The 17,255-nt window shown below is 46.0% G+C and overlaps 2 protein-coding genes across 2 annotated transcripts; one reads left to right on the top strand and one right to left on the bottom strand.

Annotated features, from left to right (window-relative positions):
- Nucleotides 1–224: 224 nt before the first annotated feature.
- On the bottom strand, nucleotides 225–16,862 carry T265_10049 (hypothetical protein; the record flags this gene model as incomplete). The annotated part of the gene is made up of 3 exons (XM_009176302.1): nucleotides 225–452; nucleotides 3,939–4,199; nucleotides 16,557–16,862. The coding sequence occupies 3 exons, from the start codon at nucleotides 16,656–16,658 to the stop codon at nucleotides 225–227; spliced, it is 591 nt and encodes a 196-aa protein (XP_009174566.1).
- On the top strand, nucleotides 14,260–14,652 carry T265_10048 (hypothetical protein; the record flags this gene model as incomplete). Its single annotated transcript, XM_009176303.1, has 1 exon — nucleotides 14,260–14,652. One exon carries the CDS (start codon nucleotides 14,260–14,262, stop codon nucleotides 14,650–14,652), a length of 393 nt encoding a protein of 130 aa, XP_009174567.1.
- Nucleotides 16,863–17,255: the final 393 nt, after the last annotated feature.

Below are 17,255 nucleotides of genomic sequence, written 5' to 3' on the forward strand. Positions count from 1 at the left end.
ATCTGTAATACGATCATTTTCAATGGTTCATTAGACAGGGAAGATGAAGAAAAGACCGTAGAACAAAAAACTCTGAAGTGAAGCGTGAAGGACAACAGAGACTATGAGAAATCCGGAAATAAGTTTTGCCAAGGTAGCAATGTACATGTGTTAGCGAACAACGAAGAGAAAGGAACGTTATCACAACGTTAGGGCGCAGGTAAATACCGTGGTATTTTATACGATTAGGCCTTTCCGGATGGTTCTGGGGGCACGTTCGAAACAACATTATCTTTGGCAGCATCCGCGACTTCGATCCGTAACACATCAGGATTCTTCACACGAACATCGGGAAGTGGAAGCGAGAGGGAGTTTGGGGCAGCAGATGAAGGACTGCGTTTGGTGACGAGATAGATAGCGACCAGAAATATGACTATCATCAAAAAAATTGTCCCCACGAGTAGCACGCGGTTCTGAATGATTCTGAAGTGAGAAAGTGGGTTAAAATCGTCTAAAGGTCAACGCTCCGATCGGCAGGGCAAATCAGATGAAAGCACTTGTGAAACTAGACCTGAAAAGGCGCGAGCAGGGTTAACATAAGTCATTAGCCTAACCAAAACATATACATCCTACATGAAACCGCCTCAAAATTTTTCAAGTCTACTTGGTGATCCTTACAGGAACAAAAATGCTCGGCCTTCAATCGAGGTTACCCGCGGGGCCACTTCACATGGTTTTACCCTTCTTCCATATGAATGCATATCCGTAGACTGCATGACGGATAGTTATTTGATCGCATTTTCGTTATTTCCATCAGCTCTCGCGTTTCTGGATCTTTGAAAGAAAAATGCTAACCTGACCTGGGATCAAAACTACTGTCCAGCAGAAGCTCGACAAGCTATCCGGTTGAGGAAATTACAGTATTGAGGTCGTCCCTTGCAGCACTTTGTTCCAAATGTTTTTATCCGACTGTAACATAGTTTCCACTCACCTGGTCCTCCCTCAGACAGTGACTGACCAAGAACCAGTCAACATTATTTTCTCAGGAAAAACGAGGTAGTAAATACTTGGCCAACAATGTTACCATTGAGAAGCTCGAACCTGATTTTTCTGATTATGATAGAAATGACCGGTGAGTTGAGTTGGCAGCGCAGCACAAGGCTCATTGGTTACAGCGCGACCGAAAGGTCGGTGATTTGAACCCGATCTCTGCATCTCGACTTCCCTGTCTAGGCTTGGGCAACCTGGCAGTATCCTGACCCTCGTGCTTCCCTCTGGTGGCATGGTAGGTAAACACCGAGAGGGTGGCGCAGCTGAACGACGACGATCTCACGAAAAATTCACGAACCTTAGTGACTAGTGTAGTAATTCTTACCCAGCCATTTGGAGGCGATGTGAGCGAAAGTTTGGTCAAATGTAAATCCACATGTGGTTGGACCTTTTTCGATGAACAGGCGGAGCAGACTGCCGGAAGCGTTTCTTCGCTCACAGTTGAACCGACTGTTGACATTTGAAATTCCCCACGCTCCGTGTGTCCCTATTTGTAACCCCCACTCCACTTTTGTGTTTAGCGCGTGTATATGAACTGGTGTTTGTTTGCCCTTACCACTTCATTCATTTGGCCTTGAGGTCATCATTTGTGGCCTGGCCGACTTCATGCACGTGTAACTGTCTCACGTGGGAGCCTGTTCGCCCATTTGGTCCGCACTTTTGTTATCCAAGTGGACCATTTGTTTTGGACGAGTATCTACTGTCGAGGTTTGTATAATTTACGAATTTGTCTTACATTAATAGTATCGTATAGAAACCCAGTCTTCCTGGAGGTTCTGGTATTACGCATCACTCGAAGATATCGTCTGCTCGTTACAAAGATATTTGAAATGAACTGTGGTTGTGTAAGGAGTGGAATTGACCAGATATGCGGGTACCACAGTAGGATTGTGCTTATTCTAGCTAGAAGGCCGAGTAATGTAAAGGTAAGTCAATCTACATGAGGGTCGAACCTCCAACTAGGAGGCAAGTCCTAACATCTTGGACTCTCCGTTGACCGCATAGGCTCTTCTCCTTAGTGCCGGAAGCGCTTAAGATCCGGCCTCCAAGTAACTTACTGATACAGACCAGAGAGCCCAACTAAATGTTGGATAAAAGCCAAATTAAACAAATAACAAAGTGGGCTCAGCTGATCAGCCCAAAACCACAGATGATAACAATAATTCAGGGTTGAAACTTGGTGATTATTACGGATTCTACGCTAAGTCAGCTTGTTTTCCTGCACCTATGGAAACGGCCACCGGAAGTGAACTCAAAAGTTAATGCCTTGTCGAGACAAACATTCAGAAGCAACATCCATGCTGTGAAACCGAACGTCATGGGTCCTGGTCCTGCACAAATCAAGTTGGAGTGACTACTGCAAACAACTAATCAATCCAACTGCCTAACAGTCATGGAACTTCATAGGAGGAGGGGTTTCTATTTACAGTGATAGCATTGACAGATGTGACCTAGTCAAAGAACCAGACTAATTCAATCAATTTAAAGATTAGGGTCAACTCATCTGGCACGCATTCAGCTATGAAACACCATGCATCTGTTGGGTAAGAACGAAATGAACAGGTGGACAAAAATGAGGTATAACCCACATCTGAGACCACCAAAAAACGGACGCAGAAGATCTCACCGTCTGGTCATTTCACTGAGTATGCGTGAACTCTTGGTCAAATCAGCATCGGCCTGACGTAGCTGTAACCAAGGTGGGTAAACAACAGCAACGTAAATCAGCGGTAATGAAAACCCACAAAATAGTCAGTAACAAATGGCAAATGAAACTAAACTTGACGATATTTGGAGGTAACCAATGCCAGTGATGTCGGACGGTCACAACAAAGTCTCAAACTCTTGCAGAATCCATCAAATTGGAACCCAGTCGTTGACTAAATGTATTAATCGACAAAGGTGAACTACCTGTGCGATAAAAAAGACAAACAATAAGACAGATCGGATGAAAAATCCCTTGGTTGTGCAGTCGCCATACTTTCCGACCGCTCACTCTAAAGAATAGGAGACCCTACGGTCACACCATGCGTATCTACAACACGAGGCCGGAGTCAGATTATGCCCAATATTCGAAATGGTTAGGAATTACAGTTTATTTTGGAAGGTTAGTTTACTTATCAACAAAGTGAGAAAATAATATCATATGAATAAAGGAATGATGGCAAGACCACAGGTAGACTCGAAATACGTTCAAGTCCTCCAATAGCCTATCTGCTTAACTTTAAAACTCTTGTAGTGTTTCATCCGAACTACATGAGTTTGCTACTTTTTTCAAGCTCTGTGTTGCAGCTTTGGCACTACCAGTGCTGTCAACAAGTAAATCACCACTATACGTCTCCTTTCAATACACAGGTGTTACGACAGAACATAAAACAAACCGCCGAGTCTGAAGCTAAAAAGTTTCAACAGGAAATACATCGCAGTTTTTCTTGACAAGCACAGGACAAATTTCAGTGAACATTTTTACTATCTCAGTTGGTAGTCCCTGCGCTCATCTATGTGTGTATGTATCAAGCAGGCCACTGTCATATATTGGGGAAGTCGGCGTACGTCATCTGCCGGTTAGTGATGTTTTGCTCGTACAGCAGAAGCCGTTTAATGACATGTCTGCTTACGTTAGATAGAGGGTGGAGACTTTGGCCTGGAGGCAGCTTTATAGGACACAGAGCTAATAAAACACGTACGAATGGAGCAGTCATCAGAGGAATGAGCAAAGACCATCGACAAACGTTTGTGTGAAGTCGGTTACTGAACGTAGTTAGAAGGGAGCGTTGCACTGTCAAGCGGTTGTTAAATAGAGGTATCCTATATTCAGACATAGACAAAGTTAAATATGAAAAGTTGGTCCGCGTTCGGAGAAACTTATACAAGGTTGACTGTATATGACATCCACCAAGAATACTCACTCGATGACGACTACGCTGTAGCTTTTCACGTTGGTCCCCTAAATCATTTAGAATATGACCACCAACTTCTTCGGTTTGAAGAGCAACTCCCAACCCATCCTCCAGTCTGTTGGTTGAGCGAGCCATTCTTTCTGTATTGTCCAACAGTCGGGCCCGCATATCAGAATCATAAAGGACCTCTTCGCGTAAACTTTCTTCATCGCCTTCAAACTGCCTTTTTGATACATCGGACATGATGCGTGCCGCGTAGCGCGGGCTCTTCTGTTAAGCGGCAAGAGAATGGGAGGGAAATAGGGATCTGGGTTGTATACGCTGTTTACAAAAAGTCAAAGTAAAAAACTTTTGAGACCAGACATAGAGAAACGTATAAAGCAACTTTCGAAGTTGGTATGTCATTCATTGATAAAATCAAAATTGGGAGCGGATGTTCGCAGTGAGGCTTGTTCCGGTGCATAGCTCCTTGCCACACTAAACCTGGAACGCAGCTACAGTATATTGCTTGGCAACGTGTATGTCTTGAAATTCAAGATACATCGATTAACTACATTCAAGGATGGTTGTACGAAGAGTTCTGTGCTTCCACGCTACCCAGCTGTCAAATTCAGATTATCCATGATGTCTCATAAAGTCAACAAAAAGCAAGACTGGCTACAGAACGCATACAATGGACGATAACAATAGTCAATGAAATTTGAACCAACTACATTCCATCTGAAGGACCTACCACAAAGTAAAGTAAAAACATTGATTTCTAGGGTAACAGTGTAATATAAATAAACGAAGCGAAGGAACAGAAGTTAAATCTTAATAATGTTGATAAGTAATTCGACGACCTTGTGTGCTGTTTATCAATATGCTTCCTATTTGTGTTCATTTGAGAATATTCACCCTTGACAAGCGATAAGATTTCAGGAGTGTAGATATGGGCACTAGCTCCGTAAAACGCGAAATAAGTTGTTTAAAACAACTGTGCATCAGGGATGTCTGCCACTGCAACTGATGGTAGATACAGACAATCTATGAAGACAACCGACGGTATTCCATTACTAATCACCACCTATTTTACCAAAATCTGGCATTCTCACATTACGCAAACCAAAAATACGAATCGGCCGGACATCGGCAGTTTGGTAACCTTGATTCGGATGCCAAACTAGGGAAGAATTCTGGCAAACTATTCATGTACGGAGAAGAGGGTAGGATGAGGAAAATGTATTTACACTCTAAGAGCGGTAAGAGTACTAACAGTGGATTGCGTGGGTCGGGTGGAGTGCAAAGTGGGCTGAGGAGATCATCTTCAAGTGTATGACTGGGTTGGCGGATCACCAGGACGGGAAACACAATTAACTAAGCCGTGCTAGAGGGGGAAATGCACAAAAATCAATCCGCTTTCCTTCCCTACAGGTGAAACGTAGGAAGGAACACACTCAGTCGACGGATGAAGCCTATCGGTTCGTCCAACGTTGTGTTCGAGCAGCCGCTGCACCGATAACAGATATTGTAAACCCAGACCTGTGTCTACTCGAAATAATCGGTTCCAGTGTTACTCGCCTTCCAGGATGAGTACCACGTGATTCCCACTGCGCCTGGTTGGACTACAAGATGTAGCCGCTGCACCGATAACAGATATTGTAAACCCAGACCTGTGTCTACTCGAAATAATCGGTTCCAGTGTTACTCGCCTTCCAGGATGAGTACCACGTGATTCCCACTGCGCCTGGTTGGAGACGCTACAAGATGTGACTACTTGCCGATGTCTATTACGTTCCTGTTGACAGTTTCTATCCAGGTTGTCTGAATGAGTGTCTGGAGGTGGAATCACCTCGGAATGATTAGTAATCTGGCACTCTTATTCTTTCCTTCACAAAAAGCCTATCAAATAAATCATGGTTGTACGGCAGTGAAGCAAATGTTGAACACTGATGTCATACTGTCGATGGTGATCATGAAAGATGTGCATAAGAGGCCTAAGCTACTCTTTGGCCGCGTCAACTGAATGGCGGAACTCCCTGTATAAAATCGTTAATTCGCCTGTGTGAGAGAGTTTGAGAAGCATTTTACAGTGACAACGGATAGCGGTTGTTTGATGTGAAAATACCGGCATTTGCGTCGTTTTTTTCGCCAGCGAATTCGTTGCAGACGAAGTCTACAGGTTGAACAGTTGGATGTTCGATATGACTAGGTGAACATGGGAACACCATCAAACCATGAACCCTCAACATGGTATGATTTCTCCTTGTGTGCAGACCGACCGCGAGTGAGGGTGGTGTAGGAAGACCTTGTGCAATTTGTTTGGGGTATCGCTATACGTTAAGAACGTCGGATGAACCAGCACACACCACGTGTTATTGAAAATATGGATACCGCCCTGGCAATCAGATACACTTAACTAGGTAAATAATCCCATTCATGAAACAAGTTCAACAAAGCCGTATGACACGCTCATATCGGGTTGTGGTGATGGCAAATTATACATGTAGTTTCTAACGGACTGAGTGGATAGTAGATCGACAACAACTGCTTGTAACTTGCAACACCGGTATGAGCCTTTTATTTATGGAACCGAGAACATATCAACGTGAGTCCGTCAGGTGCCTCCCTCAACCTCTGCCGTCCAGGTTGCTGTGGACTTGTGATCTCTGCAGCTTCAATATGTGAGCCGAACATTCACGTTAGAACGCCGCACAGACAGGTGATCGGTCAAGGACAAGATGCCTCTCAAGGTCGTATGCACTCTAGCAGTACCGGAAGACAGACGTTTTAACCAAGGATGGATGTGCAGATAGAACATGTCCTCCGCAAAGTAGGACATCCCCGTCAATCGAGCCGAGTATGCAGAATGCTTACACGCTGTTTATAAGTGTAGTCGGACTGGAAGGAGAGAAATTCACATAAACGGGCGTTGAAGTGTCTGGTGGAACGAAGGGCTGTAACTCCAAGGTGCAGGTTGTCTGGCGTAATCCGGCTGCACAAAACCTTTAACTGAGAGGGTTATTTGAGAGGGGATCAACTCATCGTAAATCACGGTACGAACGTCTTATCGACATTTATGCGCACACAAGTTAAGCGCAATACGTGCTTTTCGCAGGGTAGTGCTCAAGATGGACCACAATTTTTTGAAACCTGGGCCGATCATCAGGTAGGGTTCTGGGAAAGGTTCCAAACAGCAGGAACACATGGATAAGCAATTAGTTCATCCAAGCCGGTGACTGGTTCGAAGGCGTGAGGTTATGTAGTCACACAGGCCAGGCTAACCCAAATTTGACTCCTAATATCGAAATGACTGACGGGAACCGGAAAACCCGATCGGATGGTCGGCAACATTGCCAGACGCCAAATCGTTTCCTAAGTTTATCGCTTTCTATGGTACACTCACGGTTATTTCGATTTGTAAATATGAATAAGAATGGGTGATACTTTGGTGTTCCTGAGTCCTGGCCAGTAGCAGGCCTGGGTCTAATCGGTCCCAGACTCGTTATGTCCGAGGTGGTTCAGTGGTGAAAGCGCGAATTTACTGGCCGGAAGGTCAATGGTTCGAACCCAACCTCTGCCTCTCGAATTCCCCCCGTCTAGGCTTGGGCAACGTGGTAGTATCCCATTCCACATGCTTCCATTGGGTAGCATGGAAGCTAGGCACCAAAAGGGTGTTACAGTTGGACGCTTATTTTTATTTTATTTATTAGGAACTAGACGCACGAGTGCGAATAGCGTGGAGCATTGTCAAACTCAACGGCTGGTCTGTCCACACTAGCTACAGCGCGATAAGAAAAAGACATAAGTTCAGTTATTTTGGGTAGTTTCAAACAGATATCGTAAACGTTTTAGCAGAGCGTTTTCAAATGAGTTTCAAATGTGTTTCAAATGAGTTGAACAATTGTTTGGTTTAGGAAAACGTGAGTTCAAAATCAATCTGTTCACACCTGACGGGTGGAATGGTATAACTGGTCCTCTGTCGAGATAGATTCCGCTGAGGCCGTCGAATAGCCACAGCTTCATCTCGCTCTATTCAGCATAAGCTATATCCGTCTGAGCCAGATCTGTTCACAGACTGCAGCCAAACAAGTGGCGTTCAATGAAACCTACTAGCAGCATTGCTCTGTTGAGCCTGGGAATTTTGGGGTAGATTGTGTTGAACGTGTGGGCACTTGGAGTGTTCACAGCAGGTTCAATTCTCTACCCCATCACCCACTTAAGAGTTTCTCAGCGACTAAACTGATGCTCCTCCGCTTCCAATTTTGGCCAAAAAATCTTCCTGCCACAGGTTGACAAATATGTCCCCTGTGTATGTCAGTCGCCCAATAAAAATGGCATCACTCACTGTCAATTATGAACACATCTGACAACCTGATTTTACCGCTTCCTAGTCCCTTAGCGACTTGAATATCCACAACGCTCACCGACTGGTTCTTTCACTGAACACGGACCCGAGTGGACTGTGTCTAACCGCGATGTGGTGGTTTGTGTACCTCGGCGACCCACTGAACTATACTAGAGGGTGACCGCGCGACACTGTCTCTCATACCAGGTTGGGGGCTGGAACAAGTGTGGCGACGTGTTCCCTAAAAATGGTAATGTACTCGCGTTTCCAGCCCAACACCGCTGCCTTGCGGTTAGGCTGATGAGCTGAAGACTCTGGCTGAGGACCTAACCATCCTCTGTCTAGGTGTGGGCGCCCTTGCAGTATCCCAGTCCTCCTACAACCATGACATTTACAGCTAACAACCCCTCATGCCACATCAGCCGTCGCATGGTGCCATCAGCTGGTTCGACTTGCGTGCTGCATGCAGCAGGGCGGGTAAGCGAAAATATGTAAGTGCTGGAGCCTCCCTTCTTACACTTTCACGTATTCCATCTCCCACCCCCGCAACAGATTTGAATACATCCTCCGCAGGTCCCAGCTCTAGGACTGACCGTTTTGCTCGCCCTGCATTACAATTAGCTACAGCTTCTATACGTCCGAGTTCAGTCAAAAGCCCAAATACTTAGAATTTTGTTTTCAAACACCGAAAGCTTGTCTACTTATCCCCCTTTAATGTTCGCACACTGAAGCAAGCAGAACAAGTGGCTCTTGCAAGTGAGCGGGATTCCCTCTATGTTGATGTGTGTTGTCTGTCAGAAACAAGGACGCAGGACGTAAGCACTGTGATCAAACTGACAGCTTTGTCCCTCTTCCTGCTGCGCACCTCTGGTGATGCAGAGGCCGCTGAAGCTGGATATGCTGGAGTGGGTATTGTATTGAGCGACTGAGCGGAAGCGTCTCCGCTTGACTGGATACCCGTTGATAGTCGCCTCTGTGTGGTTCGGTTGGCACAGAGAGAATTTGGAGCAACTGAGGTCCACCGCGCTTTGTTTATTGTGTCTGCTTACGCTCCCAATTGATTGTGGCTCTGAATCTGCCAGAAGCGGCTTTACGACTATCTGGGTGCCCTTTTACAACAGGCTAAAAGCACAGATATAGTTGTGGTTGCTGGTGACATGAACACCCAGGTGGGTAGACTAAGCGCTGCTGAGGCCCGATTAAGTGGTCGTTTTGGATTGGACAGGAGACGCACGGACAACGGGGATCGCATACTTCAGATGCGTGCCGATCACAGACTGTTCCTTTGCAGTACGAATTCCCGGAACGGTGGAATTCGCTTGAGAACGTGGTGCCCACCAATAAACCAGCGCCGAATCCAAATAGACCACATCATCGTCAGTAATCGGTGGCGAGGGTCTATCACGGCCTGACGCTCCTTCTGGAAACCAGCGTGGACTCCGACCATGCACTTGTACACTGCTGCTTTTCAGGTGTACGCAAAACGCGCACACCTCGCTTAGCCATTGAGAAGCTGGTGGACCCAGAAGTCAAACGAAACTATCAGAACCAGCTACTTGAGCGCCCGCTGGACGGTACGATGTCTTATATAAACGGCTAAGACACCAATCAAAGCCGGAACGTCCGTCTGCGGTACAACCCAGCAAACCTGATCCAAACACTGGATCTCTGATAGGACAATGTCTTTGCTGTAAATTCTTCCTGGTCGCAACCACAACTCCACCGACGCATCATCCGACGCCAGGTGAAACTGAGTATCCGTGTAGACCAAGAAGCTTAATGGACCCGAAAGTCCGAAGAAATGGAAGATGTGAAGAATGCTGGAGACGTCCGCAACCTTTTCCACTCGATTTGTTCGACCGGTCCTCGAAAACCTGTTTTCAGTGAAATAAACAGGGACCAAAATGGCTCCCTTATATGCAGCAAAGCAGGAGGTTCGGACCGTTGGGCACAGCACTTCAAATAGCAATTCAGCTGGCGTCCTGGTACCTGCAATCGTTCAGCTGTGCCATCCTTTCGGTGCTTAACTGCCAATCAATATTTGACCGTCAAGCTGTTGTTATGCCTACGTCGCAGATGATGCAGGTTCACAAAAGATGCTCTGGCCTTCCCAATCCGGATGGAAATACCATCTTTCGCGAGACCACCGGGACTGACAGTTACCAAGTTAGACAAATTTGTCTGCTATTTCAGTCGGCTCATCCAGTCTCGCAGTAGCACTTTACACTTTGAAGGTGTAAAGCGCATGTCAAACCGTGAGACAGAGTTCTTTGGATTATTTAATACTGTTTGGATTATCACGGGGTCAGACCCAAGAGCAGCTGCCGTCTACGTACTCGATATTTGTGTGGGGGACACCTTTGCTCCACAGACACTGTGATAGTGCCTGACGGTCCACAGAGTCGAAGGCAACTTTCCGATCAAGGAACACAATCATTGTTGGTTACTGGAAGCAGTGTCACCGTTCCAGAATATGTCGGAGGGTGAAGATGTGATCGATGCATCTTGTTGCAGGACGGAACCCAGCCTAGTTTTAACGGATCTCTCCCTGTGTTCAGTGAAACGTTGAAGAATAAGACCAGAGAGGACCTTTGATGCCAAATATGCCACGCTGATGCCACGATGGTTTTCACACAGCGTCCGCGTACCCTTTTTGGAGATGGGGACAACTGTCGACATGCCCCATTCAGCAAGCACTTTCTCATCACTCCACCAATTAATTTTGTTAGATTGGTCATCAGGGATTAAGTGCCTTTTTGAAGAGGGCTGGATAGAGACCATCCGATCCTGGTGCCTTCTCAAGTTTCAGTACGGATATCTCGTACGTTATTTCTTCTTCCGACGGGCAATCAGGGTTTACATTCCATTCGCCCGTATGAGCTTTCTCCACAGGCTGGGTTGCAGGGGGCCAACTAAACTGTTCTTTGGAGTGTTCGGCCCATCTTCCCAGCCGACGTTTTTTTGTGCGTGAATCAATGAGCTATCTTGGCTTCAAGGGTGAGTCCTAGAAACTCCTTAACATCACCCGGACTTCACGATCACATACTTCTGATAGCCCTATAAAAGTGGTGTCGGGCAATGATTTCCACTGTTTCCACCACGTCCTCGATGAAACAGTGGATCCGAATCCAAAAGGTCTCAAAATTGGTGCTCATGTCGTCGCTGATGAAAATCTTGCCAACCTGGAACACAAGGATGGCATCGGCTTAGTCTCTGTAGACGAAAGGAAAGCACAAGCGTTACTGAGCAAACTAACTACCGCTGGAACGTCTTTCGACAACTACAAAATGCAAAGTCAGATTGCAGAATGGCTCTTGTAGATGCCCTGGTACTCCGCGAATTACTGAACGTTGTGAAGAGCTTTACATACCTCAATAATTGCATTATCCATAATGGAAGTGTGCTGGTGAAATAAGTGCAAGAATACCGAAAGTCTAAATCATGTTTGCCAAATTCGCGTCACCTGCGGCAACATTAGGTAGTGTGTACCAGGTTGCCCTAGGAGTATGGTTGAGAGATAACCAGATAACCAGAAAAAAATCGTCCGGCTGAAGCACCCTTTCGGGGCCTAGCTGCATGCCCCACGAAAGGAGGCACGGGGGCTGGGATACTACCAGGTCGTCCAAGCCTAGACAGGTGAAGTCAAGTGGCAGAGGTCGGGTTCGAACCACGGACCTTCCGGTCAATAAATTCGCGCTCTAATCACTTGATCCATCTCGCTCCCCTCAGATAACTAGGAGACGGAAGAATGAAATAGAACGCCAGTGGATTATGAAGGCTCAGGAGATGAAAAAGACTTTCGCTGCAGGCAACAACCGCGCCTTATTTCAGTTGATTAACCGGTCGGAAGACGACAAGTACCAGCCAAACGACATGCGAAAAAGACGGAAGGGCAATTCACTCCCTCAATCGTCTTTTTGAGCAGTAGGCTGAGCACTTCAGAGGACAGTTCGGCTAGTCTCTTTCAACACAACTGCTGGAAGAACCCAGCGGGGCTGAACGGAACACCGACACCAACCCACCATCAACAACAGAATTCCAGCTTGAGATGTCAATCCTCCAACGCGAAAAAACACCTGGCACGGGTGGTCTGTACCCCGCACCTTCAAAGGTGGTGAAGTCCTGGTGAACGGTCTCACAAACACAGTTCAGAAGATTTGGAACGAAAACAGAATATCAGTAGAATCTCGACCGTTATCCCAGTTTTTTTTAAGTCGCAAGGATGTCATGTGAAAATTATCGTGGCACCAGCCTGGTATCCGTTGCATATAAAGTGCTCTGTGACATTATTGTGCGCAGGTTGATCAATCAACGGGAGAGATTCGTGAAAATCAAGCTGGGTTTCGCCCCGGCTGAAGATGCATCGACCATATCTTTACTTTGAGACAAATTGATGAACAGCACCACCCCTTCAAACATTTTAAAGTTGGTTTTGACTGTGGACCGTTAGAAACTGTGGCAGTGTCTGGTTTGTGATTGATGATAACCGACGACGCATTCATCATCATCTTCACTGACAGTTGCACAGGTGCTAAAACACCAGTACATTCGTTTAGTTCGGCTGGAGAAAGTACTGACATGGGAATAAAAAGGAGTTATAAAAGATATCTACGACAAACACACTACGAACCCACATCCCTCGTCACTCAGCAAAACGACCCGGAAACACGGACGTCGTCGATCATGTGAAGCTTATTCTGGAAGGCGGAAACGATCGATAACACGTGAACTTCTCGTAACTTCGTTTGCTCCCTTCTGCCGAGTCGCAATTTTCCCCCTCTTGGTTTAAGCTACACCGAATTCGACAAGGAAAACAGAACTCTTCCCGATGGACGATAACCGGTATGCGTAGCACATGACGATGTAGTGCTGGATGAGGTCCTGAAGTGAACTACGAACATTCATCGGATAATCACATCATTCCGAATTCGTTGGGGTCAGTCTTTGTAAGCGACGGTCCACAGACTTTGATGATCACCGTCATTATCGACAGCAACATACCAGTGAGCGAAGTCCTGCATACATTTTGTTCGATGGAGAAGAGGGCGTTTTCCTGACGCTGTCCGATAAACATTGTAATTCACCACCATGGGCAACAATACCAGTGAAGTAGCAACTGGTCTTAACGTGCCCTAAGACCACAGAATACCCTACCGGAAGATGGAAAGGGCAACAGTGAGGAATTATTGAAAAAATCTAATGTTCCTGGAGAATAGGGTGCCTAAATCTTCCAAAACATCCGGAAGGGACGCGCTTGATCGTTATGCTGGGGGCAAGATACTGTCAATAGGATTGACCCATAACATTTGTAAACCTTACCCAACATAGATGCAGCACACAAATATAGGACAGATGAACACCAGCAAACCACTCCGACGAAATTCGCCGCTGGATCACGCGGATCCCTTCCGGAAGGATAGGATGTCCCACAGTGGTCAAGTCGACATCGGTCACTTTAATTTTGCGCCGCTACGTCATGGGGAATCCTTCGAGGAGCAAATCCACAAAAGGAGTATAAGGCAAATAGAAGACAACGGAAACCACTAGTCTTTCGTCGGTACGCTTGACAATGCTCGGGTACTTGACCTAGCGCGAATATGTACGAATTTATCCCCTACCTTGTCGAAATCCTGCATGATGTTCTCGAGCTTGCGCCTCGCGTGGTGTGAGGTCGCGGTCTTACCGAAGATAGTGGCTTAAGACCCTAAATGGAACATCCACTTTAGACAATTTTCTGGATGAATGTGCAGTGAGTGGCTGGCCCCATTTAGCTGGAGTGCGTCCTCGTCCCCAAATTAAGGCAAAACGCACCTATCAGTCTTTGAATAACCCTGGCGACAGCTGACCTGGTCTTGTTGCCAGATAGCATATGCAGGTAGAATGGCATATTGGTACACCATCGATGATCACAGATATGAAAACCCCTCAGATCCTCGGATTACAGAGGCTACATATCACAGTACCAACAGAAACCACATCGTAGTCTGGTATGTTTTAATATAAATGACAATGATATTTTTGACGTCACAGTTGGAGATAACTGAATACGATTCTAGCCTTCAACATTCATGTACTGACCAGGTCTGTCATAATGATATCGTAGTCGATAAAGCTCCCGATTTACACAAGGCGCTCCAAAGCATTGAGTATCCACATCTACTTAGATTGCGAATGGATGAATTGATCAATAAAGTTCGAGCAATGAAAACAAGAAGCTGCGGAAGTCGCGAAATCCTGCTATGTACAGAAGCAACAGAAGGAACGCTTCTGCATCGGACTTCAAGCGTCCCCACCCCAAGCACTGTTGTGGGATATTACATCAAAAAACTTATGACTGGTTTCAAGGGTCAAGGTCGAAGCCCAAAGTGGACTCCCGTCTATGACACGCTGTTTTGACAACCACAGCAAGTATTTCAAACTTACGAATTTGCTCTCATCTTTCTTTCCTAAAGTGTCCGTCTTTCTTGTACGAGTCCCACACAACCCACGTATAATGATGGTTTGATATTTCGAACTCAGACAAAGCGGACAGAATATTGCTTTGGAAAGCACCTTGTTCAGTGTGGATAAACGCTGTCTCACTGGGTTCTGATAAAAATGTCACAGGACGAGAATCAGGATTCTGGTGATGCCACCGACGAGTCTGTGAACTAATTAACCGAAAATATGAGTTGAGCTGACAAACAGACAGCTGTGCCGATCCTGCTATAAACTATCAAATACCTTCGCTAACGCTGACATATGCGATGCAGCAGATTGTAGAGCTGGGTTGCGGCTTCACCACGCACAGAGGTCGATGGCTTTGGAACAGGACCGATTTAGCAACGGGTCAGCGAGCATCGGATTTCTAAAAGGATGGACAGTGTCCCAGGCAATTTACTATAATGCACCTGAAAACCCATCAACAAATTCAATCTCATTTGCAATCATTTAGACCAACAGCATTAGGCCTCAACGGTGTATGGGTTCTAGTGGTTCCAACTGTCTACGTCCGAGACGGACTGAACAAGAATGTCCATGTTACGTGCTTTCACGGTCACCTACAACGCACAACCCTTCAGGTTCCGATGCCATAAACGACGCGAGTTGGTCGAGATTATACGTGATTTGATGACATGCATATTAACTGTTACACTAAAACCTCAGCTCAAACAGAAGTCACAGCCGCTGATGAACTGAAGTGGCTATGACTGTTTGCGTACCCAGTCTACGGGCTCTGTTCCGGGCTCTCTTGCACCGACTGGATATTACTTTACGGATTTCGCCCGCATGACCCACTAGACCCCATTTACGCACGCACTCAGTGCACGCACTCGCGCCGCACCGGGATTCACGTACTGTGACCGACAAAATGAGCTTCGGTTATCCCCGTGTTACCATGGTAGGACCTCAGTTCGACTCTTGATTGAAGGTCTAGAGTTGGGCTTAATCTACTTCCTCAAAATGCGCTTGCATACCTTCGAAGTTACGAAGTGACACTCTACACTGAACATGTGGAGCGTAGACATTGTTTGTCAATGCTTACCATGACCTAAACAACCGACTTCTTTGACATATCCCAAAAAGAAACTCCAATGCCGCATACGCCCGACAAAGACTTTTGTATTGACTGCGTACTGAAGCTATCCGCCAACCCCACACTAATGTAGCCGAGAGAATATCTCGCGTTGACATTTCGCGCCACGCTTCGCTGTCAGCATTGAAAGTCACAAACAAGTTAAAGTCTGTGCAGGCGAGCGTGCGGATAATATCAATACCAGTCAGGTACTAATTTCTACGCACGTCTGACAGAAACAAACTGGTGCGGCAACCGAAAAAGCAGCGGCTGAGTTGACGGTTGACGGGTCTTGACCGGATTTCACTTTTAGTGACTACAGCCGGTTGACATGAACGGAGAGCAAGAAACATACATCGGCCACGAGATCGACAGGCGCTCTGCAAACACTACGTACTCATTTAACTCGGGAGGAACGTGAAATCACAGTCCCGTACGCAAAGACGAAAACGTCCAGGACACGATGCATTGTCTCACCCGGAAGTACAGCGAAAACTCGTTAATCACACGAAAACATCTATGAGGTCGATGCGCGAATTCAGAGAAACAGGAAGTTTACACACCTCAACTGGGGCGTTAGACCGTCGGGAAGTTACAGAACGACCTCAGAAGTCTGATCACTTGAAATCTTGCGCTTCATTAAGGAAAGCTCAAGGAAAACGCAGCAAACTGGTAATTTGTTAGGTACCTAACCCATTTTGATAACTTGCAGTTACAACTCTCAAAACTTCACCCGGTAACTTACGAATTCCGTTAACAACTTTTCGAATTCGCATTTGAAACAATGAAGTCTGTTGGCACATTTGGTCTTGATAGGATGGGTCATATCCTGCACTTCCAATGACATCTGTTCAAGAATATCCTTAGTTTCGTCAAACAAAGTGGAGGTCTCCCGAATGACCCCTGATCTTTCATCTGCATTGGGTATCAGCGCTTATATCACAAACTGACCGTCTTTTAGTGAAGGTATTTTTCCAAGGTTTGATGTTATATCACTGGTGAGTGCACCGTACTGCTTCTCGTACGTTTCGAACAGAGAGACCATACTTACTAAGCAGCGGACAAAAATGAACTACCACTCGTGATTGGTTAAAAAACTTCAATAGGTTCACGACAGGACAGGTCAGTGCACAACGCGACGGAGAAGGTGGGACAGGGACATGTGAGTTGACAATGAAAACGAACACTTGTCCAGATTCCTTCATCAGAAGTTGTATGGATATGGCTCAGTGGTCCAATGAACGACAGAATTATCACTACTGTTCCGACCTAATTTTCATTCCTGATGTTAATTGCCACTGAAGAACATAATGGAGATAAGCTAAAGTAAGGAAGGCACCTAACTAAAATGGCTATACAGGATTATCTTCTTATCAGTTCGTTGGCGGGCGAACCTTGGGAACTCAACCAGTGGCAAACATGTAATGGTGCTGTAATCTTCAGT

This window comes from Opisthorchis viverrini (assembly GCF_000715545.1).
Source record: "Opisthorchis viverrini unplaced genomic scaffold opera_v5_334, whole genome shotgun sequence".
In the NCBI taxonomy this organism is placed as follows: domain Eukaryota; kingdom Metazoa; phylum Platyhelminthes; class Trematoda; order Opisthorchiida; family Opisthorchiidae; genus Opisthorchis; species Opisthorchis viverrini.